The sequence below is a fragment of the Cryptotermes secundus genome, unplaced genomic scaffold (genome assembly GCF_002891405.2).
Source record: "Cryptotermes secundus unplaced genomic scaffold, Csec_1.0 scaffold2383, whole genome shotgun sequence".
Lineage (NCBI taxonomy): Eukaryota > Metazoa > Arthropoda > Insecta > Blattodea > Kalotermitidae > Cryptotermes > Cryptotermes secundus.
Genome location: NW_019729240.1, coordinates 22,610 through 50,338, shown reverse-complemented (window position 1 = coordinate 50,338; position 27,729 = coordinate 22,610). Strand labels below are relative to the sequence as shown.

At 37.5% G+C, this 27,729-nt stretch overlaps 1 protein-coding gene across 1 annotated transcript in view; it reads right to left on the bottom strand.

Annotated features, from left to right (window-relative positions):
* LOC111865615 overlaps nt 1-27,729 on the bottom strand; it is a 48,758-nt gene that overhangs the window by 12,105 nt on the left and 8,924 nt on the right. Inside the window, exons 5-10 of the mRNA XM_023853792.2 lie at nt 27,376-27,486; nt 26,160-26,428; nt 24,638-24,775; nt 19,232-19,492; nt 3,574-3,836; nt 1,052-1,271 (exon numbers count right to left, since the gene is read on the bottom strand). Of these exons, the coding sequence (XP_023709560.1) occupies nt 1,052-1,271; nt 3,574-3,836; nt 19,232-19,492; nt 24,638-24,775; nt 26,160-26,428; nt 27,376-27,486 (1,262 nt within the window). The remainder of the gene's footprint in view (nt 1-1,051; nt 1,272-3,573; nt 3,837-19,231; nt 19,493-24,637; nt 24,776-26,159; nt 26,429-27,375; nt 27,487-27,729) is intronic.

Here is a 27,729-nt window from a genome sequence, read left to right as displayed (position 1 = left end):
GGTTGCATGGGTGTGTGCATATTTCCCGTAGTTCATCAGTGTTGGTGTGAATGTTGATTTCTCTTACGTATGTCCCTTTGGCTACAGACCCATCACCCAGCTTGTATAGTTATGTTGCTGTTTGCCTAGTGGGTGTGTGTAGCTAGTTAGGGTGTTCAGTGCGTTTTCTCGTGTTTTCATAGTGTAACTGGGGCGTGCGTGCTGCTATCTAGTGTAAAGTTCATGCAGTGTCTCAAATATGGGGTTGTATGTGCTGATATATGTATCATTCATATGCAGATTATCCTTACTGATTCTATATATGTCATATTTTTCTAAGATATTTAAATGTTTGCCTTTCTTTCCTGTTTTTATAATATTCATGGAGTCCACTATGGTTCCATATGTATGTTCCAAGTTTAATATACAGTTCGGTTGAAATATGTCATGAATGAAGAATTAAAGTGACTATGAACTTTTTCTTGCATTAGTGATGGAAATATATATTGTATGAAATAACTGATATATTGGTGTGATACAATGCTTACATGTAATATTAAATATATTAGACAGGCATTTGAATTCAAAAAGTTTCAGAACATTTAAATTCAAACAGTGACACACTGACTCTTACTTTGAGGGAAGAATATACATTACAAGTGCGTGACAACAAAGTGCTGAGTAAGATATCTGAACCTATATGAGACAGAAGAGTGCAACTTAGGACACTGCATTATGAGAAACTTTGTGGATTATATAAGTCACCTAGTGTTGTAGAGACAATGAAATCAAGGAAGCTACAATAGACTGGAGATGTAGCTCAGATGAGACATAAAAAAACAGTTATAGAATTTTCGCAGGGAAACTTGGAAGACTGAGAAGATGGTTGATTAACATGGATCTCTGGGAAAGAGACTGTTAGTACAAATGGTGGATGGGACTGGATTGGGATCATGTCCCATGGCTACCTTGGTTATAGTAGTGTTGAATCTTTAGGCTCCACTACTACAGAATTAATTTTAGTTTTGTAACTCTATTACTTTGTCTTTAATGGCAAGAAAGTAACATTTACCTGTTGATATGCGAAGACTGTCGTGCTTTTTCTTTCTTCCTACGAGCACGATGATGATGCTTATGCCTGTGTCCTTGTGCTTCTATTCGACTCTCAGATGATGTTGTTCCAGTTGGAAACTCAACAGCCACTTCTTCATCTGATGATGGATCTGACTCTAGATAGCGTTCAACAGCCATCTGAAAGGCTTCCTGGAGATTTCCCACCATCTCTGTATATTCTATCAAGAAAGTCATAATTTATAATCCCTACTTCACAACACAATAAGATAACTGAAACTCTATGTAAGGTGTGGCTATTAAATAATGAGATTGATATCATAAATATATTTTGTATAAAGTTCGTGAGGTTAACAAGTTATATCCTTCAAAGTATTTCCCCTGGGCATCTACAAAGCAATGCCATTTCACCAGGCATCTTTTTTTTTCCTGGCTGTCCTTGATGGATTGCAAATATATTCCTTTCAGAGAACATTTTAATTTAGGAAAGAAGAAAAAGTCACCCAGAGCAAGACACTGTTAAGCAGCTGTGAAAAAGTATACTATTTTTTTTTTGGACAGAAACTTAACATTGTGAGCTGGAGTGTTGTCCTGATGAGAATACTGAATCGGGGCCTATATAGATAAATTGATGATTTCTTAACATCTGAAGGACACCATAACTTAAAATGTTATGACTGAATTCATTATTAGTAATGTAACTTTTATGCCATTTTGTGTATCTGCAAAGTATGTTCAGTCAGTCTGATATATAACAATTCTTCTCACTATTTTACTGCTCCAAGGTCATTTCTAAATAACCTTCTCCATCTATGCTGTGAGTAAATATAATTGCTCACCTCTGGCATACACCACTGTCTTTCACATTTACCTAAAAGAATATGTAACAGTTTATTTCTGACATAGAAGACAAAAATGTGTTCATACATAATGAAAAAATATATGAGACATGTAGCCAGAAGATACATTTTGTTATATCAGATGAAGCAAGAAAGGCAATGAAATAAGTAAGCAAAGCAGTACAATTAGGGGGACAAAGTTGCTCTCATCCGTCACATTCTCTAAGTCATATGTGTCCCCTGGGTAGGGCAAAACGAGCAACAAACCTGGCAAAGCTTCCCAAGAGAAAAGTGCAAACTTCTTCAAGATGCAGCAAAGCAAGAGCTTGAGTGCTCTCTGGTGGGAAGCAAGAAGCAAAATGGGTTAAATGGTCCCAAATGCAGCCATTGGAAACCAACCAACCAACCAGCAGTATGATTATACACCAAAACAGGTATGTGAACAATATACTCACACATATGATGATGATGAAGCAAATTCCTCCCCAAGTAACTTTAGAATGGCATTTTTAGGCAGTAGGACTTCATGTAATATTTAAAGCCCCTAATATGGTGTGTATGTATGTATGTATGTGTGTATATATATATATATACTGTCCTTGTAACAGGCCGTGAAGGCCCATAGGGGTGTAAGAGGGCGAGGTTCCCACAACTGGTTCACAGTTGGCAGTAAGGCCCCCCAAATAATCTTCCTGGTACTCATTTCTGTTAGAGGTTGAGTCAACCCCAGGATCATATCGTGGCTGGAAGGATTAGGTAAACTGAAAAAATTCAATGACCTCATCAGGACTCGAACCTGCGACCTTCCATCTTGCAGCATAGTGCCTCAATCCAATACACTACCGCATGCCCCATAAGTAAAGTAAAGCTATCCCTGTACCAGGCCATGAAGCCCCAGAGGATTGTGAGACATTGAGGGTCCCACACTATCTAGACAATCGGCTCAAAGATGGGGCTAAGGTTGTCAGCCTTACGTGCTGGCCATGCTTTACTCCCCAGGAAAATTATTTAATTAACTCCTGGTACTCATTTCTGTTAGAGGCTGATTAAACCCAAGGGCCTAGTGCGGCTGGAAGGATTAGGTCAACTGAAAAAAACCAATGACCTCATTGGGACTTGAACCCGCGACCTTCCAGATTGTAGCATAGCCCCTCAACCAACCACGCTACCGCGTGCCCCAACCACATGCCCTTTATATATATTAATGTAATGCAACAATATTTTCATTTATATCAGCATAAGTAAAAACATATATTATTAAAATAATAATTAGAATGATCAAGCCAAGGAGAATGAGATGGGCACGGCATGTAGCACACACTGGGGCAAAGAGGAATGAATATACGATAATGGTGGGAAAGCCAGAAGGAAAGAGACCACTAGGAAGACCAAGACGTAGATGGGTGGAGAATATTAAAAAGAATCTTAGAGATATAGGATGGGAGGGTATGGATTGGATTGATCTAGCTGAATACAGGGACCAGTGGAGGGCTTTTGTGAACATGGTAACGAACCTTCGGGTTCTATAAAATGCTGGGAAGTTCTTGAGTAGCTGTGCACTTGGCGGTTTCTCAAGAAGAGCTCAGCTCCATGGAATTAATTCAGTTAGTTACATTTTTCCTTAACAAAGAACATTATACAGATCCCCTTTAAACAGAAATAATTATGTGCACACTAAGTTTACCATTGTCAATGCCATTGTACTGGCGACAGTTGTCCACAATGAGCTGAAAGTCAGCCTTGAAGTCAGCAAATGTGAGATACTCTCCCTCATCCAGTTTATCTTCCATACGTTGAAGATCCATGGGCTGCCGGATAATTGAGTAGTACCTTGGGGCATAGTCTTCATCTACAGGATCTGCAAATGGCCATGCATCATCATGGTTCTTGATGTATTCCAGGATTTTGTACATTCCAGTCTGCAGATCCTCCTCTGTCTGCTTGAATCTGAAATAAACGACCTGTTTGTAATCACGTCTTCTTCAGTATTAATGAAACTTTAAAATACAATAGCCATACACTCCTACAGTGTGTAAACAGTCAAGTGAATCATCACTGTAGAGTACTTGTTTAAACATGTTGTGTATATTACAGCAACAAGCAAGTTGAATCAATCAACAGTGCTTCTCACTTGTATTTTAGATACGTCCACTTTAAATCCTGGTCAGGACACTGATTATTGTGACTGAGGCTTTTCACTGTTTCTCAGTCCCTTCAGGCAAAGGACAGGATATTACTTTAAATCAGGCCACAACCACTTCTTTCACATCCTTTACAATTCATTATTCACTATCCTACAGTCATTCGATGCTATGTAGGCCAAGTTACTGATGACATTGTTAAATAAACTACAAATAAGAATATATTATAGCATTACATCTGTTTCTATAAATGGCCAAAATACTATCGCAGTTGACCATGTTGTACAAAGTATACAGTGTTTAATTAAACACTGTGACATTTCTAGTGACATTCACAATCTTTTAGAGGATGACACAGCAACAGAATAAAAACATATACAATTGAAATAATATAATGTTCAATTTTAATACTTATATAACCAATTAAAAATACAAAACCTAACCAAGAGTTCATGATATCAACTTTGTTCAGCTGTGGAGCCCACAAAGAATATGATGAACACTAACATATACTATAATGTGACATGACACCTGAAAGCCGGAATAGTGGAACCAAAGCCAGATGTCTGTTGATGAGCATAAGTTTCCGTTACAACAGATAGCACAAATGAATCGTTACCATGTAACAAGTTGCTAAACACATTACTGTGGCAATGAACCTGCAGATTACAACAGATGAACAGTTTAAGTGGGTGTTCTGTTCACAGTCTGCACCAGGTCATGAAAGGACATGTAATTGAGTCGCAGACGTGACGTGTACTGAGTAGTAGAAGACTGAAGTCTAGAGACCAGTCCAAGATTCAGACAGCAGTGATAGATTTCTTATCCAGAAGGAGTTTAATGTGTGAGCTGCTGTAATCAAGTGTAACTGTCTGTGGTTTATGCTAACCGTCTTACAGTGTATACACTTTTTCACCTTATTCTTCACTTCCACACTACATGTTTCAGCACTAATGTGCCATCCTCAGGTGTCTTTATGCATGTTAAACTATTGTACTGCATGCCATGATGTCTTCATTCTAAAATGACTAAAACTTTTCAGGATTCCTCCTACGTTGCACTCAAACACGCGAATTACATTCTTCCTACATACATTTGTGTATCGTGTTCTGTGTTGTGTTTTGCTCCTGTTACTGCATGCGTTATACTGCTGGATATGTTTTGTTCTTCTCTATACACTACATGTTTCGGCCCCAAACGGCCATCATCAGGTGTATACACTCACGTATCTGTTACACTGCACTTATTTATAACATTTAAAATTTAAAAACATAGGTCTTCCTGATTAACACTTATAAAATCTTTGGTTCTAATTTGAAATCCTTTAAATTTTTTTTCTCTATATTTTAAAATTTAAAAATGTCAGGGTTACTCGCCCTATGTTTATAGTGCTGCAGCGGCTTCTTCTTGTTTCTAGTACTGTATAGGTGTTATTCTGTGTAGTCTTCTTGTGTGCGTGCTGCTGCTTATCTTTACTTTACTGAAAGTTCAATACTTCACATCTGCTACATTCTGGGCAAAATCTATTTCAGTTTCCAAATTGCTTAGTGTTTGTTTCAGACTGAGCAATGTTGTCACCACAAAGAGGAATTGATGTAATATCTTCTGCAGTGCATGAAACCTGTCTTCTACTGACCCCAATAAGATAATTCCCAAATTCAAGCCAAATAATGAAGATTTATGTATGTTCAACTCACTTTGCTCCAGTTCATGTGAAATGACATTATTTTACAAGCTTATATAAACAAAGTATAATTGGCTTACGCATTGTAAACAACTCTGAAACAACAAACTGCAAACAATGGATTACAACTGAAACATAAACACAGGCCAAAAAGTAGTAATTTTACATGAAGCACATTCTCATTAATGATCTCATAAGAAAACATAAACAATCAGGATGCTTCAATGGAGTTCTTAAAATCAGTGTATTCTGGCTCACCTCTAAATTTAAAAATCTTAAGCAAGAACTGTCACTAATCCCTACCCTGAAGCAATATATCATGCGTGTAATAATGACATCATCAGATTTTAATTTCACAGTGTTGTGCTTCAGTTTCCATTTTGATTTGCTTCAATCACGCAGTTTACTGTGACTCCAGCACCACAGACTATTTTGCACACTAATGTGACTCCAACTTTACACCTTCCTGGGACTAATAACACAGACTGTCTCATTTTTATACCTTACTGTGACTCCGTTACAAGAAACTGTCTCAATTTTACACCCTACTGTGACTCCAACACCACAGACTTCATGTACACTGCTGTATACAGAAATCATGGTGGGAGCTGAATAAAAAATCAATCCCCAATGAAGTGAAAGAAAACCTATCCAACTGCTTACATGTGATACGACTGTGACATGCAGAGAAAAGAGACATAAAGCTCCGTACACATTCCAATCTTCAAACTATATACAGATGAATGGCCACTTGCTCATTCTGGTTGTCTTTGCTTCCAAAGTGAAGCATTCTTGGTACTCACTGGGCAATAACCTCTACCTGAAAGATCTAAAATTATGATTTTAAAAGGTAAAGTGTCACAGTAGTTAATTAAGTACCAAGTTATCAAGGCATATGAAGGAGTGGGGATACAGGTCCAATAGATGGAGATGGTCAGCTTCATGCCCCATACTGTTTTACCTCAGGTAAAGAGCCTCCAGTACCCACTGGATAGAATGCTAGGGGGGCACAATGGAGAAGAGGAAAATCTCAACTCCTGCTGGGAATTGAATCCCATTTATCCAGCCTGTAGCTTAGTCACTATACCACATTAGAGGCTTCAGCTCAAAATTATGATGTATCTGTGATATGATATGTTAATCTATGGGCTTAGATTTGAACCAAATACAAAACAGAAGTTCTAACTCTTGGACCATGATGTTTGGATCACTGAAACGATTTTCATAGGGTGTGTCTCTTCCATAAAATGCGGAATTGATGTGTTACAAGGGTCTAGAAGTATGAGAAGTTGAAACCCAATGCTCTAATCAGTATCCATCCAAAACTACCTGACTTCTTTGGCAGAAAAAAAGTTAAGTTTTTTTTTCAGAATTTAATCCTGATGTATTCTGATATTCCTGGAGAGTATTTGCTGAACACTTTACTTACAATACCTCCACCCTCCATTTTTAATTTCATAATCATTTACCATACAAGATATAAAATAAAACATTACACTAATATACACAAGACTGAATTTTCTCTTACTGGCATAGTTGACTTTTTCAACAACATAAACAGATATGGTGATAAGTAGGAACTGAATTTTAATGCAAATGCGTATTTCTTTCTTGCAAGCAAAAAGTTTGTTCATTTGGATATATGTATGAATTATCATTTCTTATCAAAGTATCCGTCAATAATGCAACAATTTAAAAGACATTAGGAATATGTTTCACACTAAAAATGTATTTAAACACTTTTTGATGTTGTTAAAATCATTCCATGTCAATAGGACATTAAAAGCACATTCTATACATTAAAAGTGATTATCCAATTTTCTAAAATGTCTTTAGTCATATATTTGTTCTAATGTTCAACATGTTTTGGCCACATGGGCCATCATCAGGTATCTTCCCTTCTTTTGAGGAGACCAGCACACTGTACACTTGTTCACCATGTGTACCTAAGCACACAGGTAGACTGCACTAGTGATGCATCTGACACACAAAAACTAACACAGCCACAATAGAGTGCAATGACAGCATTCTGATCGTGATATAGTGCTAAATATTTGACGTGCATGGGGGTCATTCATATTAGTGGTGACTAGTCTGTGGTTAAGTTTGTTAAGTTTTTGTAGTCATGCCGAAAGTGAAAGTAAGTAAAAAAACTAAATTACAACTGCATCAGTTGGAATTTGAAGGAGAGATGGTAACTATGGATAACAACATTCTTCATTGTGGAGCATGTGAAGAAACAGTTGTGAAAAACGCTCTCAAGTGCTTTATCATTTGAACACTAATATACACAAAGAGAATATACGAAAAGTGCTCCTGCTCAAAAGTAGCTTAGTGAATTATCTAATAACAGTTTTTCACAGTTCCCCTTTGATTTGTGTGAAACCTTTTTAGCAGTAGATACGTGTATTCCACTGTGGAAACTAAGCAGTCCTGCTCTGAGAAACTTCACAGAGAAGTATCAACAGAGGAAAGTGCTGGATGAATATAATGTGCATAAAAATTACGTAAAGCAGTGTTCTGATTTTAAAACTGAAAACATTAGAGATAAGATTCAAGATAATTTTGTGTGGGTATCAATCGATGAAACACAAGGCTGTGAGGGATGGTTTATTGCAAATATTATAGTTGGATCCCTTAATAAGAATGAACAATCTATCCCATATCTTCTTGCAGTAGGGCAATTTGAAACCACAAATAGCTCTATNCCATATCTTCTTGCAGTAGAGCAATTTGAAACCACAAATAGCTCCGTAGTTTCCAAATTTTTATCGATTCCATGAATTTGCTATGGCCGAATGTCATTCAGTATGAGCATGTATTGCTCTTTGTGACTGATGCCACAAGTAATATGATCAAAGCCAGTACTGCTCTTAAAGTTATATTTCCAAATATGAGACATTTGACTTGCCTTGCCCATGGGTTGCACTGAGTTTCATACACAATTCATGCAAATTTTTCACTTGTTGACAAGTTGGCGTCTTCTGTGAAGAAGGTATTTGTTAAAGCACCATATAGAAAAGAAGCAGTATCATCAAATGTTCCACTTCCACCAGAACCAATTTTAATGTTCTGGGGCACGTGGCTATGTAAAGTGAGTTATTATACTGAACATTCAGAAACAGTTAGGAATGTCATGAATATATTTGATCCCAAAAGTGCAGTATCAATTCAAACTGCTCAAGATGCACTAAAAATGCAGAACTAGAAACTAATTTTTCCCATATATCTGCTCACTTCACTCATCTTCCATCTGCCATTTCCTCACTGGAGGCAAGCAGTAGCAATATTACTTTGCATCAATTGTTAAGTGTATTCAAAATGACTGTTTCCAAATTGAATTCAGTTCCTGTAAGAGGTGAAGTAGTATAGGGAAAAGTACACAGCATTCTTTCAAAAACCCAGGATCTGAATAGATTTGTGAAACTGAAGAAATTTTAGCCAGTAAACGAACTGAACTACTAAGTAAAAAATCACTAACAGTGGAACAAATAGTGGCTTTTGTATGTATGGCCTTAAGTTACTGTGAGGTGGAAAGAAGTTTTTCCCACTATAAGGACATCTTAAGAGACAACAGGAGGTGACTAACTATGGGAAACCTAAAACATTTAGTGCCTATGAACTGCAACATAAGAGAAGTTGAAAGCTTGGAGAGTTAAATGTGAGGTTTCCTTAACGTGGCATGAAAAAAGTGATAGATTTGTTGCATAATTTGTATTTAAGCATAGCTTTTCACTGCAAGTGAATCATTCAGTGATTACATAAAATTAATTTAAACGTTGATTTGTGGGTCTTAAAAATAGTGTAAAATCAATTTTAATATTTCATATGAACATGTTATGTGCATATTTTGGAAGTTTTTCATGCATAAATGCATACATATTTAAGAAGGCATTAAGGTTTAAGAATTAGGTCCCTAATTATAAGAGAACATACTACGTGTACATCCAGCAACAAGAATTAAATGTTTACTACAAAATTCATCAAATTAGGAGAAAGAGGTCTTGATCTTTTGCTGGTTTTAACAGGAGAATCAAAATGTCAATCTTCCACCTTCCTCTTTTCACATATTTCCTTTCGTCTCTTCCACTGACTTATTGTTAAGTCAGAAAAATGCAAAACAAATAAAAAAGAAAGTCCTGGTTATTTAATTAACATCATACAAGGGAACACTGAGATCCAAACACTTTATCAGCATAAAAGACATGCAAAGAAAATTTTGTTTCTGATATCAGAGCAGATGAAAACATCTACAAGCTTTCATCCGTGTTGCCATTTACTTATGCACTGCTTCAGACTTTTCACATTCATTTAAAAGACTTTTAAATGCTGTTATACAAGCAATCAACAAGAAATCTACTACTTAGGAAATTAATCTATAAAAATAAATAAACTATAATTATGAATGCTTTAGAAATGCTTCCGACTTCAAAATTCTGACAATTCTGGACACGAACTCTCATTCTTGAAATGCCTACTAACCTATAAGTCAGAGGTTGGATGGCTGCACATGCTCCATTACCTACTAGTAATGAGTGAATTGTGGTGCTCTTATGTTCAGCTTAAATCTGAGGAGGTATGAAGTCTTTGAAATGACAAACACATTAAATATAAGAACAAGAGACCTCTCTGTCCCTGAAAAACGTTTCATATGTAATATACGAAGGCAAATCGAAAAGTCTTTGCCCTTATTTTATTTCAGCCACAATAATATGCATACAGGGAAATCAAGATACAGGCAGTGTTCTAAGTACCTTTGACTATTTTTCCACATAGTCATCACCCTGGTTCAGGCATCTGTCCCATCGCACCACTAGTTTGGAGATGCTGCTGTTATAGAATTCGGCGGGTTGAGCACGGAACCACCACTGGACAGTGGTTTTCGTGTCATCATTGGAAATGAACCTCTGGCTTGCCAGGAACTTCTTCAGTGGACTGAACACATGGTAATCACTGTGGGCGAGGTCTGGACTATACGTCCAGACCTCGCCCACATGCATGCTCCATAATCTCCATCCGAATGGCTGCAGTCATGTCCGGGGATTCACATGGATGATATGGTTCTCCTCCACGACAACGCCAGGCCTCATGTGGCAAACAGGACCACCGCCCGACTGCAGTCATTTGGATGCGAGATTATGGAGTATGCACCGTATAGTCCAGACCTCGCCCCCAGTGATTACCACGTGTTCGGTTCACTGAAGAAGTTCCTGGCAGGCCAGAGGTTCATTTCCGATGACAACACAAAAACCGGTGTCCAGAGGTGGTTTCAAGCTCAACCAGCCAAATTCTACAACAGCGGAATCTCCAAACTAGTGGTGGGATGGGTCAAATGCCTGAACCAGGGTGGTGACTATGTGGAAAAATAGTCAAAGGTACTTAGAACACTGCCTGTATTTTAGTTTCCCTGTATGTGTATTATTGTGGCTGAAAAGAAATACGGGCAAAGACTTTTCGTTTGGCCCTCATATTTCGCCCTTGTTTAGTAGAAAGGAAAGCTCTAACAAATACAATCTGAAGATATTCACACTCAGAAAAAAAGCAGTAGGCAGACATCATGTTTATTTTGTGATGATCTGATTTGTCTTCAAAATACAGTGACAGCCTATTCTTTTATGTGAAACAAGTATATAATTACAATACTGCAATTCAAACGTTCACACTTTTAATAGAAACAACTCAGAACTTCTTCTTCACAAATTTAGCACTTAGCAAACTCAGTTTCCAATAACATTCCACATTAAACAGAGCCAATAGGTTCCATGGGCAAAATGAATTCCTCTCCACATGTAAGTTGGTAAAATTTTTTAACATGGGAATGAAATGGTTGTATGAAAATATACAAATACAACTACCCATCCTCTCTCTTTACTGCTGTCTAAGAAACGAAACACAGGAAAACGTGAATGTAAACAAAAAGCAGTGCTTACATCTGCACAGGATTTTTAAACTAATTCTCTCAGTATTTCCATTGCATTTCTTTTATTTTGTATTACCACACTGGATTATCTTCCTGGGGGTACAAAATCATATTTAAATAAGTGTAAAATGAGTCCACTCCTCAGAACTTAAATTTAAGAAAAACAAAATTTTCCCAGTTTTAATGCAAATTTATATTTATTTTCCAATCAGTATTTAATATATTCTGAAATATCATACAACATTCAAATATACCTGCACTCATATTTTGTTAAGAGGAATGCTAATCATACTTAAAACATTGAATACATTGTACTACTGGTGATGTAAACATCTGTTTCAGTCGCATTTTGCTTTCTCCACAATTATAAGAACATGCTTCTTTTTCCAAGGCGCTACATTAGAAGAGAATCCTTGTCTTATAATCATGCAAATGCAGTCACAAATCACAAAAATGACTACCAATCACTAGAAAAACTATAAAGTACAGAGGAAGAGCTGGGTAACTCCTGAGCAAACAAGCTGAATGAAGAAAAAACTATTTGTGAAAGTGCATAAATAATTTCCATCTCTATGGCAAATGCAACATGGACAAGTGTAACCCCTTTAGGGGAGGTGGGTTTTGTAATGATGCAAAAGATAGGGATGTGACAAAATTATGAGACTTAATATTTATTGTTAAAACTGTTTTACAAAGAAGCGTATCTAGTTTTATAAATTATCACATGCATTAGAATATATTGCAAACTCAGAGAAGAAGGCACAGCACATAAACTTCTTGCGATATTTACAACATCCAAACTACAGCAGTATTTCATAAAATATTTCAAAGGTATGTTATGAATAAAGAATGTTTCTGTTATAATTAAGAACAATAACAAAGAAAAATGATCTTTACAAACCTTAAGCTAGGTAAGATTAATGATGTTCTGCAAAGAAGAATTTTGTACTAGTCACAAAGGACATTGTACATTACTGTGATATCACAAGTTTATAAATGAATACTTAATACTACAATTTAAATGTACATCTTCCGAATATTACAGGTATAAACTTCAAATAAGTAAGATATCCAACAAGTAATGGGAAAATTTAACACTCAATTATTTAAAAACACTTGTGTGTTTGTATACTGAAAAATGTTTTTAGCGTATTCACAGAACTACAGTTCAAAATAGGAGACTGACAAGTACATATATCAGTACTTCATTAAAATATATATCACTGTTCTTAAAAGCAAGGTTGTTGAAGCACTACTATAGATTAGTTTCTGACAAGCAGAAGTATTTTTCACGTCATCAAGACATTACTTCCACAAGTCAGTCACGACTGTTGGTCTGTGCTATGTCTGAGATATTAAAGCACCATAGTTGCAATTTCAATATTTGAAAAGCTAAAAATTTAAATATTATGAAAAACAATCTTCACGTAATAACACTGCACATATAGTAAAATACTATTTTGCTTTACAACAAAACACAAAGAAAACATACTATACAAGGGAAATAAGAGCATGTGACGCATATTCTTCAGAAATATTCCTTTTTATATTCAAAGCACTGTTGTAACTTCATTGGGCAAAGTATCTGCAGCTATCAACCCATTCCAAGCACCACTATATTTAGTACAGTATGCGCCAAAAATACAGTACTGAAATGAAAAGACATCCTGTTGATACCACTGTCTATTCATGTGAAGGCCCCTTACATGACAGAACCTTCTCAAATCCTGAAAAAATGGTCCGATCACCATGTCCTTGTAGCGTTCTTAGGTGATGGTAAGAGGGTTGCCTTCCTCATCCTCAATGAAATAGGGGCCTAATATACTGTGTGCTGAGATGGCACACCATACTGTTACATGTGTACTATGTAGCGGTTTCTGGGTGATAACATCTGGCCGCTCAAAACCAAGGAAGCGAGTTGTCTGGTGACCACTTCCGTATGAGTGGAAATAATACTCAAGTATGAATACTTCTTCCTCCGTCGAGAGGCCCATTTCCAACAACAACTGCACAGCATAACTTCCTTTTCACTACTATGAACACGTGCGGCTGGAACTATGCCCCGACATGCGTGTTCAAGATGCACGAGTTTCAGTACTGATTGTTTTGGCACATACTGTATAATAGATATATTCCAACAAACTTCTATTACACTTCTGTCAGTACAATAACACTGACCAACAAATGCATTTTGATCCATTCGGATCATCCACAGTGTTCCTTCAATCAATGAATATGCATCTGGTCAAAGTTCAGCAGTGTATATATTCAAATATATTGGTATTGTTATGTTAAGATCTATGTTACAATATTAAAATATCACTTTGCACATCAGAATATCCAGTATTTGTATAGATAATAACAAACCATAAAAAGATATCAATTTAATCATTTGTATCATTTACTATTGTTCTCGAGAATTCTAAAATAACACAGCTTTTTGCTGTCCTTCTGTATGTCTTGGAGTTGTCCTCTTGGTTTAATTAGTGCAGGTTAAGAATAAGAACTCTTCATTACATGTCTCTAGTCACTTAATTTCACTATTAATGAAACTCAGCAGAATAATTTATTAATTCCTTGTTATTTACTTCAACTGCATTCATACAGGGTGGGGCACAGAAACTTCCTTTTTTTGAAGGCGAATAAAAGAAAAACTATTGCTGATAGACAAAATTTATGTTTAGCTAAGAAAGGACGTACTTTAAAGTTTTAAATCATGTAGTTTTAAACAAAATATCTTGAAGGTGGTGGCCACCATTCTCTATGCACTGATGCAACCGTTTTCTGAAGTTCCCTTCTGCACATTCCAACATGTGCACTGGAATTTGGGCTACTTTCTGCCTAATAACATTCTTCAGCTGAAGCAGGTTTGTGGGGCAATGTTTAAAAACCTCTGCCTTGAAGTATCTCCATAAAAAAAGGGGGGCGTTAGATGAGGTGAGTGCGCTGCCCACGGGATGTCACCTCAAAGCAAGATGAGCTGTCTGGGGAACTTTGCCTTCAAAACTGTCATCAAAGCTCGGGCTGTGTGGGCCGTGGCACCATCCTGTTGGAACCAGACATTTCCTAGATGCATTTCCTCAAGAGCTGGTTCGAAAACGTTTTTAATCATGTCCACATACCGCTGTGAATTGACGGTAACTGCATGATTGTCTTCTTCAAAAAAATAAGGGCCAATAACTCCAACTCTCGACAACGCACACCATACTGTCACCTTATCAATGTGAAGTGGCCTCTCATGGAGCTCTCTGGGACTGTTACCACTCCAATAGTGCATATTCTGCTTGTTGACATATCCGGATAGGTGAAAATGTGCCTCATCACTAACAAGTGAAAACAGGTGCGTCAGGGGGTAAAGTTTCCAGTAACATTTCACATGCCATTATTTGGTTCTGGAAATCATGTGGTGACAATTCTTGCACAACAACCATCTTATAGGGATGGAAATGAAGATGTTCGTGAAGAATTTGGCGCATTGAACAATTGGATATGTCTAGGGCGACTGCATGTTTGCGAGCAGAGCGTCTTGGAGATCTCAAAATCAACTGTCGAACTGCCTCCACATTTTCTGGCGTTGTCGTTGTCGTCCTGATGATTTTTTCACCATACTCCCGGTTGTCGTAAAGTTCTCTACCCACAAAACAATCAATTTCCGGTCGGGAGCAGGACCTCTGGGCTTAATTCTGAAGTGAGTACGGAACGCACGCTGCACCGCCACATAGGAATGGTTGTTCGAAAAATAGGCTTCGACAGCAAACGCATGCTGCTCACTCGTCCACCTCATGTTTCCTACTGAGGTAATTAGACAGAAACTTCCGCGACTGTTGCATTTGCCGAGCCTATCCCCGCTTTTCTGAGACCTCCCCTCCCTTCACAATGCGTCTTCACAAGAAGGAAGTTTCTGCTCCCCACCCTGTATTAAGCAGTACCAGAATTTTGTGGTTATAGTTTACTGTATGATCTTATAGGTCCACATGCTTGTGCTTATAACAACAACCAAGAGGATGTAAATTTCCAGTGACTTTACATACTTCTGTTCTGGCTCTTGCCATTATATACTGTACACTAGCTTTGTCCAATGTTACCAACTCTCCTGGGTGTATATCAAATTTGTTTTTTAATTGATATATTAATAGGACATCTTTTGTTGTACTATGCTCATTTAAAATTTGTTCATATCTGACATTCTGTTCTACATAAAACTGTGTCACCTGAAGGATGTTGTTATATTTCAGAAGTGAACCGCTAGATGGTGTGCATGTGAGTGATGAGCTTGGGACAGGGCAGAACAAAGGCTGCTGCTGCTGCTGAATCTGTCTCCATGTTCTCTTTATGCCACAAGAATAGACACAGCAGTATGAAGCATGGAGACAAATACAGAAACAGCTGGTTTACAGCATGAACACAGCTGTAAAATATACTGACTAAACTGACACTGTACTTGTATATATTACAGTTGGTATAAATACTGGATACCCTGGTATGCAAAGCAATATTTTAATACTTTAACATACCGTATTTACGCATGTATAGGCCTCAGCACAATTTTCAGACAGAAATTATAGAAAAAATAATTTTCTTGGAATATTATTTCAGGAGTAGAACACCCTGTATTACTAATTATGAATATAATTTTTTTTTAAATGAAGTGTGATTTCGAATATTTCGAATATAAGCCGCACCCCAGTTTTCCTCTTGAATTTTTGGCAAAAAATGTGCGGCCTATACATGCGTAAATACGGTAATACTATCAATGTCATAAGGACATCATTGTAATATGGTGCTACACTTTAACAAAATATCTATGCACTAAGGATCATCCTGTATGGCTCAAAATGTGTTCTTCAGTCAGTTGTTGGCAATATCTGTTATATTAGAATGATAATCACAAGAGACATACATTATGAATGAATTAAAGATGCTACATTTAGCTGAGATTTGAGGTACTCATGGCAGCAAGTATCAAGATGACAGTATTCTGAGATATGGTGCCATGTAGTGACATAGGCAGGTACCAATGTTCTATTCTCTGAAACGCTGGTATCTGACTACCAACTTCTATGGTATCACATCTTAGAAGACAATAATCTACATTTGCTGTTTCTTCCTAATGAACATAACAGATGATCTTTGTTTTAAAATATATTACTTATAACACCAACAATTTAAAACAATGGCAATTAATATAATTTTTATATCATCACAACAGTGTACTTAAAAACTATTTGGAAAGTAATCTCTGTTTATTTTAGGCAACTAATATAGGAGCAGGGGAGAGCTGGCACAAATGAGGTAGCATCACATGGTTCATTGTCTTGTAAACCATCACATAACTGGTCACCTGGTGTTTGTTCTTGTCTCTACAGAGTGAGTTATGACATGTACTGAGATTGATAATCCCTCCAGCCACAAAATTCCCACCTTTATCTGCTTTCATAAAGCTAAAAACATGAGTGCTGCAGAAATCCATTGTGAATTGTGCGCGGATTATGGCCAAAACGTAATGAAGGAAGGAACTGCAAGACAACAGTGTAGAATGTTCAAAGATGGGTGAACAAATGTTCATGATGAAGAACAAAGTGTTTGGCCATCTGCAGTGAGTGATGATCTTGTTCAAAATGTCGAACACATATTTGTGAAAGATGGCACTTCACAATTTCAGAACTTCTGTGTGAATTTCCACAAATTTCACGCACTGTTCTCTATGGTATTATCACAGTTAGGCTACGTTATCACAAGTTTTGTGCAAAATGGGTTCTGAAAAATGGTCACTGGTAGGTGTGCACAAAACGCAGAGAATGGCTTCAGCTTTGAATTTTTTAGGGTCATACTCCAAAGATGGAATTGAATTTCTCACTCACGTCATACAAGTAACAGGTAATGACATCTGGGTTTCATTTGTGAATGCTGAAACCCAACAGAAATCAGAGAAGTGGATGTACAGATACTCACCAAAGAAGCCAAAAATCTTTAAAAAAAAAAAAGCTGTCTGCCAGAAAGCTGAAGACAACCGTTTTCTGGGATAGGAAAAGGAGTGCTGATGGTGGACTTCTTGCAACAAGGAATCACATCAGAAGTGCATTGTGAAGCACTAAAAAACTGCATATGGCCATTCACAACAAGAGGCTTGGAATGCTGATATCCAGTGTAGTGCTACTCCATAACAACGTGTGTCTGCACACAAAAACAGATGCTTGCACTCAAGCACTACTGGAGCATTTCAACTGTGGGAGTTTATTTTACCACCCTCCTTACAGCCCTGATCTCGATCCAAGCGACTACAACCAGTTTAACTACCTGAAGAGCTGGTTCCGATCACAGCGCTTCAACAGTAATGAGCAGCTGCTGGAAGGTGTCAAATTGTAGCCGAGATCACAGGTGGCAGACTTCTTTGACACAGGCATACAGTATCTTATTCCCCAATACTACAAGTGCCTCAATCCTGGCGGTAACTACATTAAGAAGCAGCTTAAGTATGTACGTATTTTTTGTATATATTTTTTTTTCTGCTTGTTTTGCTAACAGCTCAACGGAGGTTACTTTCTGAATAGCCCTCATACCTACCAAAGTATTTGCTGCAATCTGTTTTCTGATATTCACATTCTTTTTATCTGATCAGATGTGTCTGACATGTGGTAATGTTTTTTTGACAAAAATTATATATCATGCTGAATGGCATATGGAAACCACAAAGAATATATGAAGATACATCCCATGGGTCTAAGTCATTGATCTCTCCTTGCTATTTAAAAACATTTCCAAGATCATATAGTAAAATTGAGTAGGAATGTATGGGTTAACTAATGTTCATAAATTAATACCATCTGTTGGAAAATAAAGTAATTATCTTTGAATGTGAAAAAGTTAAATAGTTCCGTTCAGTGTGACTGGTTATGATCTTCTGAACTGGTCACACTGAATGGAACTATTTAACTTTTTCATAATATTAGTGTGATGGACCAGAATGAAACAAATCAAAATCTTTGAATGTGTTTATCATGTACTAGTGAATTTAAATTATAAAATAAGAACTTAGTTCTAGATAGCTGCCATGTTCCATTTAGGAAAAAGAAAGAATTGTTACATTACACATACTTTAAGCATATTTTTGTTATACACAAACTCATTTATTACTATGCTTTAGTCTAGGTATCAAAGGAAATAAAAACAAACAAGCAAAAATAAGACAAAACTTAGAATATAACGTTCCTGTCATAGTAATATGAATACCAGGATTCACTAATAACTTAAGTCAGTTAGCACAATGAACACATCAGCATCATCACTAGACTTGTAAATCTATTTTTTGAACTACTGTATCTTTTGTCACAAAGCCAAATCTATGGCTTGGATCCAGTTCTCCTCACAAATAACACAGTAAATATGTGCTACTGCAAGCCCATTGTGTACATCTGCGTTTTTAATGACACACAGATTCCAACTTTTGTTCTAAATTCTAAATGCCTTTCATGTTTTGTACCTCACTGTTGCTGTTGCAACCAATAAAGATGTGTCAACATATGTAAAGCAGCTGTGGAAGTATGTGCAGACTCTGCTTTAAAAAAATTAATAAAAATGGTGAATGTTTTCTACTTACACCTGTGAACTGCACAGTTTCTGCCTCAATCCTTGGATCACTATTTGACCAGTAGCAGAAGAGAGTGAATTATTTGTCTGACGACCAACAAATGTACTTGAACGATTGGACCTATTGTCAATGAGAGAGTCCGGAACACTCCCTGTGCTGCCACATTCTGAATTTGTGCAGGACAGTGAGCACCTCAGAGCCCTAGTTACTCTCTCCTTAACCATCAAGGTTCTATTTTCTCTCTCCTTTAGCATTTCTTGCTGTTGTAACCTGTGACAATATAGTGGGAATCTGAATTACAAAATGTCTGACAGACGTTTAAGAATTTTAGAGTATAAACACAATTAGCTGTTACCATCTATATAACACATTACAGTCTGGAAATTAACAGAAACATCAAATTCAAACCACAGTAATTTGTAATGTAAAAAGATGATTATGAACATAAATGAGCATAAAATGAAACCTGTATTTTAACCCTTCTTATCCATTTGAAATGAATAATGCCTGGAAAATAAAATTAAACTATGATCACCCCAAGGTGGGCCTCATACTCTCCTGCAGCAGCACCCCCTTCCCTCCTTCCAACTTAAGACACACTGAGAATTATTCTCCTTACTATAATTAATGGCATTTCTCAAAAGGTAAGAAAACACAGGTACAAATTTGCAAAGACACAAAATAAATCAGTTTTTAAGACAAGCTATATTTGGAAGGAGTACCAAAAATTTTAATACAACTGAGACTGAAAGAAACGTCATTGTGATATATCACCAAACATATTAAGAAAATCAATGCAACAGAAACAAGCACAGAATGAGCAACACCTGCTCCCAGGAAAAAAAAAGAGAGTAATAAATTACTAGTAAAATTTGAATGAAGTTCATAAGTCAATTATCGATAACATGGACATAAAATAAGTATGAGATATATTAAGTAAGTGGAAGGCAATTTCAAGAATTACTTTTATAAAGTATCATATTATTATTAATGCAGTGTGAAATTTTATATGGCAGAAATTATACTAGAAGAGAGAATAAAACCAAGGCATGGAAATTGAAAGACAAAGAAACATGCAAAATGTCTGTAGACATAACAGTATTCTTAGGAACACAGCACTGAATCATCTTATTCCATAAAAGGTAGAGAAGTTCCTAAATGAGGAACTATCGGCTTCTGAGAAGGACTCTGCAACATGATGTTAAACATAATAAAATGAAGTATCTATGTGAATAAAGTAAAATGAACTATGCCCAATTTCCAAGCACTGTCACTGAAATAATTCTAAATGCATGTAGTAGGAAGGTACTTGGTAAACAAAAGAATAAAGTTAAAATAAGTAGAATGAGGCAGGCAAAGAAGAGTGAAGAATAAGGAGAAGGGGTAAAAAAGCTACAGCAACCAAAATATTACAAAATGTGACAAGAAAGAATTTTTAATAAACTTACACTAATGAATAAACATAAACTAAATTATATTGTTATTGTAACTGTCAAGTAACTTTAATTAGGAATAAAGGAAAATATTTACACACTTGGAAAGGATATTTGGGAGAACTGCTGTTAAGTAGACACAATCTTCAGCAATAAGAAGGGAAAACTATATTCCCCCCAAATAAGGAAAAAATAATGAGAAGGTATGTACACCAGACATAGATAGAATTGAATAAAACAAATATAACAGGATTACAGTAGATGTACAGAACTATGAGAATGATATAATCTGCAAATGAGAATCAGAAGAGAGAAACAAAGAGTTGATATAGCTATGCATATGAAGAGGAACAATAACAACAAAAAAACTATCAGAAGCTGAGGGGCATTATTATGGGATTGACTAAAGGACTGTTGCTAGAACATAAAAATGAAAAACAATTCATTCATGTGAACATGTTTATATACATACCTAACTTTAACAGCTAAATAATAGTTAAACAACATAAACTACAGTCCGATACAATAAATTCACTTACTTATTTAGAAACATGCACAATATCGTACAAAGGAATATGATTTTGATGAGACCAAATTGCTTACAGGTAACAGAGCACCTCAGAGGAAAAATAAAAGCAATATATGACATTAAATACATAAAAAAATCCAAATACTTTATATAATGAGTGATGGCAACATAAGACACTGTTTTACTCCTAGTATTGTTCAATATAGGTGTAAACAAACAACCGAATTCAATTCAGTACCTACAGTTTATCTGTTCAAGCACATTTCTAAATGCCAAAACTTAATTTTTATCATTCAGGAATAGAGGATTTAATTCCCCCAAACTGTGTGTGCTGGTGGCCAGAATTTAACTCAGGACTGATGTTACTGGCACTGAAAACATGCAATACTAGGCCAGAGTCGTGCACATATACCAACAAAATAAGGCAACACATGGCTATTGAAAACCTGTCTATGGAGCATCCTTCTGTTAATACAAAAACACTGGAATAATGTAAAAATGTACTGCTCACCAAAGGGCTTTCATTTCCCTGTCCTACTTGAACCTGGCAATTCAATGAACTTTTTTCCCAGCTGGACAAAGTATCAGCCACAAATAACTATCCTATTATCCATCACTAGTGAAACAGTGCAGCTAAATTAACCATGCATATGCACCAAGCTATATTTTTCCTCAATAAGAATGCTGGTATAATGCTAGTTCTCGTGACTTATGTTTGGGAAGTACTAGGTGGTTCAAATATGACCGGGATTGATTTTTTTGTAAACAAGCCATACTGTGCAACCTTGAGAGAGTGAAGCCACAACCTCCAACCTCCCTCTTGTTAGGGTTAGAACCTGTTCAGTCCTGTCTGGAAGCTGCTAGAGTGATGAGTGAACAGAAGGTACCGCGGAGCGTGGAACAACGCATTGTGATCAAATTCCTTGTTGGAGAAAATGTCCCGTCCGCTGAAATTCACCACAGACTCCAACAACAGTATGGGGAAGAGTGTCTCTCACGGACCCGCGTGTTTGAGTGATGTAAGTGCTTCAGAGAGGGCAGAGAGCGCGTGGAGAATGAACTGCATGATCGTTCGCTGTGAACATCCGTCACCAAGCCAAACACTGATCGTGCAGACGCAGTTATTCGTGAGAATAGGCGCATCACCATCAAGGAACTTGGAGCAATGCTGTCCATCAGTATTGGTAGTGTAGAAGACATCATGAAATACCACCTGCACTATCGCAGGGTGAATGCACGGTGGGTACCACACACTTTGACAGACGTGAACAAAATGGTGCCGCATGCAAGTTGCCAGTTGTCTCCTACAGCAGTTTGAAGACGAAGGTGATACATTTTTGAAGCCTATAGTGACCACTGATGAAATGTAGGTGCACTACTTCATTCCCGAGTCCCAGCAATCATCACACGAGTGGCGGCATACCAGTTCTCCCAAACCCAAGAGCGCGTGGAGGAGCCGCTCAGCAGGAAGTGTGATGGCAACGTTCTTCTGGGACTGGCAGGGGGTTATCCATGTAGACTTTCTGACAGATGCCAGAACAGTCAATGCAGCTTATTACTCAGACCTCCTGGCAACAGACGTGAAGGAAAAGATCCGATCCAAGCGGAAGAGAGGTGGAAAGCGGGTAGCCTTCCTTCAAGACAATGCACGCCCCCATACGGTCAAAACAACAATGGAAACCCTCCAGAAATTGAAATGGAACCTTCTGACACATCCGCCGTACAGTCCCAATTTGGCACCAAGTGATTTCTACCTGTTTGGAAGGCTCAAATCAGACTTGCAAGGCATGTGGTTTATGGACGACGCCGTCATCCAGAATGTTCAGGAGTGGATACGCCGCCAACCACAAAACTTTTTTGAAAAGGGCATCAGGATGCTTCCAGAACATTGGAAAAAATGTGTTGACTCCGGAGGTTAGTACGTTGAAGACTGACATGAGCAAGTAAGTGTTCGGCAATTTTGGTTTAAAAAAAAATCACTCCCGGTCATATTTGAACCACCTTGTATCTCATTTCACTGAGAATACTGACTGAGGTATTACATGATTTTCCTTAATTTCTTCTGGTAATCTGTAGACTATTCTGCCTTCAGAACCCTTCTTCTCACCTTTCATATTAATCTTCACATCTCAATTGATGCCACATAACCTCTGCAGTTCTAACACTGCTGTTAAATAATCAAATAATAAATTAGAACCACTAAAAATTTAGATGAAAAATTCCACATTAGTGCTAACTGAAGATTAGCAATCAATTTAAAACCCTGGCTACATTTACCCTTCATGAAAACATACCTATAATGTGGATCTCAAAGCTGCTCTGCACACAGCACCACAAAAGAAAAATTTAAATCTCCAAATTTAAAATATCCAGTAAGTTAGCTGCAGCCATGAGGAGCTGTGAGACAGTCACCATCCAGCATGGACATGAACACAGAAGCAGTAGAATATCCATTGTTGGGAAATGTTACCAGGCAATGAATTGTGAAGACACAGAAGACTTTAAGTGTGTTACAGTACCATGATCTGTAGGGTGTGCAGATCTGTGAAACTGTTACTTGTAGTTATAAGTGTTCCCTAAATCCAATTATCAATCCAAACCAGTCACTATCCTACCACTATCCTACTCTCTATGCCTATGCCTCTCAACTAGGCTCTTTCCTTCAGGTCTTCCAATCAGAATTCTGCATGCACTTTTCATCTGTGGGAACATCCCACATTATCACGCATTTCTGCAACGCTCGCTCTTCACATCACTTTTCACCATCACGCGCGCTAACCAATCTGATTGCTTCAAATGTTCATATTTATACTGGGATCGCTCCTGGCCCGCATCTACGTCATTACGCGCGCTAGCCAATCAATTCTTCNCCAGCAGGCTTCGTCACCAGCGCTCGGTCTTCGGAGACATTGGCAGGCTGCGCCAGACACGACTGCCTCGGCCCTCCGGCGCTCTCACACCCGACTCACTGGGGCACCGCGCCTGGACTCGCCGGTGGTCGTGTTACGGTCCGACTCACTGGGCATCTGGCGTAGCCACTGCCTCATGGCTCCTACGACCGCGCTCAACGACTAGCCTTTTCACCAGCCATTCACCGTAACTAGCCTTTCTCCTTACCGGCGCGCGCCGCGCTACCTCACCGGTCAATCATCTCAGCAGCCACGGTCCTTTTCAGGTCCAACACACTGTTCCGAAGAAGTGGGTTGTCATCGGAGTAATGACAAGACTACACACATTGACAAGAGCCCCACACATCTATACCATACATGATAGTACATGCCTCATCCAGTTCATCCTCGATTTGACCACCATAATAAGAAATGCATAAAAAAATCTTGGTCAGCTAATCCACATTTACCAGAAATAAGCATTTAATAGTTGCTCCTAATTGTAACTGGCATGGTCTTCCTGCAAACAGATTTTTTAATAAGGCACTCAATGAAGCCGTCCTACCTTTCTTTTTTCTCCCTCTCTTGACGTAATCTCTCCTCCTCTTCCCTCTGCAACATTTTCTCTTCTTCCTCTTTCTGTTGTTTGAGCTTTTCCAAGCGACTTGACTGTCTACGAGGCTGATATTCTAGCATTCGCTTTCTGCAGGTCATAAGATAGTACAGTACTAGTGGATGTGCACATATCAAAAACTTGTACACCTAACACAATTCAGCAGAAACTTGCAATGGAAGAGCAAAAGCTTCAGTTCTGAAGAAAACATGTGAAACAATGTTAATAAAAGCAATCAGTATCCATGTGCTCATACCTGTAAAAGAATAAATACTGGTATGTTTCATATGAACTATACGCCTATCGAACATACTTCACACAGGTTACACTTTATGTACCAGTTTTTAAATCTGAAAATACAGGTTCATAATAAGAGGATATTTCAGAATTGAGTAGAAAACTAATATGATTCTTAAGCGTTCCTGAAATATCTAACAAATAACAGGAAGAAAAATCTGGCCCTATACCTAGCTCAATTTACAGCAGCATATTTTATTGGTCCAGATGTTCATTTACTGAAGTATAGATCTGCTGCTGATAGCTTATCATTCCAGGAATTATTTTCTCATATTTCATTAAATGTACACCACACAGAAAAGTCCCCAAATAGGAAGCTGTACATCTTAATAAGATCTATATTTATAAAGATCCTGTGCTTAATTAATTAAGGGCTAATACCATGAAGACATACAGGAGGGACAGGAGGTATAGCTAAACCACACTTGACCTTGGCAACAGATGGAGGTGAGTGGTAAGCTTCAGGCCCTGGCCACTTTACCCCCCCCCCTTTCCCAAGGGAAAGAGCTCTTGGTACCCACTGGACAGGAGGCTTGCTGTGCCTCACAGCCAGCCTCAATGCTGCAACAAAGAGAAAAATCTTGTCCCTGCCAGGATTCGAACCTAGGCTGTCCAGCCCATAAATCTGTCTCTACACCGACCAAGCTATCCTGACTCTGATCTAAATTCATAATAAGTACAAATTTTTTTCAGAACACTTCTGTTTTGGTTTCAAGTGATACAACGGAGAAGTATTCACCACAATTGAATTCACCCAAACTTTCATCACATTACAAAGAAATCCATCAAGTAGTTTCAGACATAAAACATGCTGATGGATGGAAAGGCGGATAAGGCCTCCCCAACATATGTTACTTAAAACAGTCTGTGCAATAAAGGCATAACAAAAACGATTAACTAAGAACTGGTGATGAGGGTAAGGGTTTTGACTGAAGTTCAATCTGCCTTTCACTTACAACACATAATTGTTCTTAAGATATTCATCAGACCTGTAAAAAATGCATTCAGATATTCAGCTGGATTGGACAACGCAGGAACCACAGTGACTTCCATGTGCTGAAGTTCAAGGGAAGAGTATAGGCACACAACAGTCTCACATTTTGTTGTAACAGAGGGGGGAAATGAGAATTTAATTACAATATAATTACATAATAAGAGATCCATGAAAATAACTCACCTTTGTAAACGTTCCTTTTCAGCAAAAAGACGTGGGATCTCGGGCAGAAAGTCCTCTGCGAGGGTATGGAATAATGCTCGTTCATTTTTCGATGTAGAATCTCTGAAACTGTCAGTGATCTTATCCCAGTCTTGTTCAGTGAAGCAAACCACTTGCCAGATACCTGCCCCCTTTTCATCTGATTCCGAATCTGGTGGCGGAGTTTTGCCTCGTTTCTTGTGACGCTTCTCTTCCTTCCCTCTATGTCGTTTCTCCTTAACTTTCTTTTTCTAGAATAGAATAAAATGATTAAAAGAACAGCTCACTTCACGCCCCTGACGTTATCTTAAAGGCACTACATACACAATAAACACAATACCTAAATGTACCATACTTCAACAGGCACCATTCATCAACTACACTTAATCCCATTTCCAAATGTTGTACATGCCAACAGCATCATAATTTCACAGAATATCCTCATGCAAAAGAACATAAATATGATCTCTAATGCTGTATAATTCAGCCTTTTCTGGTTGTTTAAATTGACAACACTTATTGATTTACACTGCTCTGGCAATACAACAATAGAAAATAAAACACCATACTTCTGGATTCGTTATAAGAAAAAAATAACCTGGAATTTCATGCAAACATAAATATGATCTCTAATGCTGTATAATTCAGCCTTTTCTGGTTGTTTAAATTGACAACACTTATTGATTTACACTGCTCTGGCAATACAACAATAGAAAATAAAACACCATACTTCTGGATTCGTTATAAGAAAAAAATAACCTGGAATTTCATGCAAACATAAATATGATCTCTAATGCTGTATAATTCAGCCTTTTCTGGTTGTTTAAATTGACAACACTTATTGATTTACACTGCTCTGGCAATACAACAATAGAAAATAAAACACCATACTTCTGGATTCGTTATAAGAAAAAAATAACCTGGAATTTCATGCAAACATAAATATGATCTCTAATGCTGTATAATTCAGCCTTTTCTGGTTGTTTAAATTGACAACACTTATTGATTTACACTGCTCTGGCAATACAACAATAGAAAATAAAACACCATACTTCTGGATTCGTTATAAGAAAAAAATAACCTGGAATTTCATGCACAATGTTTTACAATAAAACTCAAATCCATCCCATAAACCAGATTTAACCTGTGCACAACTTTAAAGTGAAGTAACAAGAATTCTGATATATACAAAACTCACAACTTTTGGATAATCCTCTCTATACAGTCGTGTGCCATAGAAGTACCAATATGCTGAGTGATTCTCATCATGTCCCAGAGGCTCAACTCGCAAACTATCAGACTCTAGGTTCTGAAACAAAACTCATTACTCACAAACTATCCAATTCCAAGTTCTGAAACAAACAACTATATCTGATACAATCCACCACATCAAGTACTTGTAGGACTATCTTATGGTATGAAGAGAAATCACCTTGTAGCTGTGCCAATACACAACTTTCCCACTGTATGTAATCAGTGCATTGGTTTCTGCCTTTTCCACTTGGTCATCTGCAGTGACAGTACAAAGTTGCATCCAGACTGCAGAATGGAG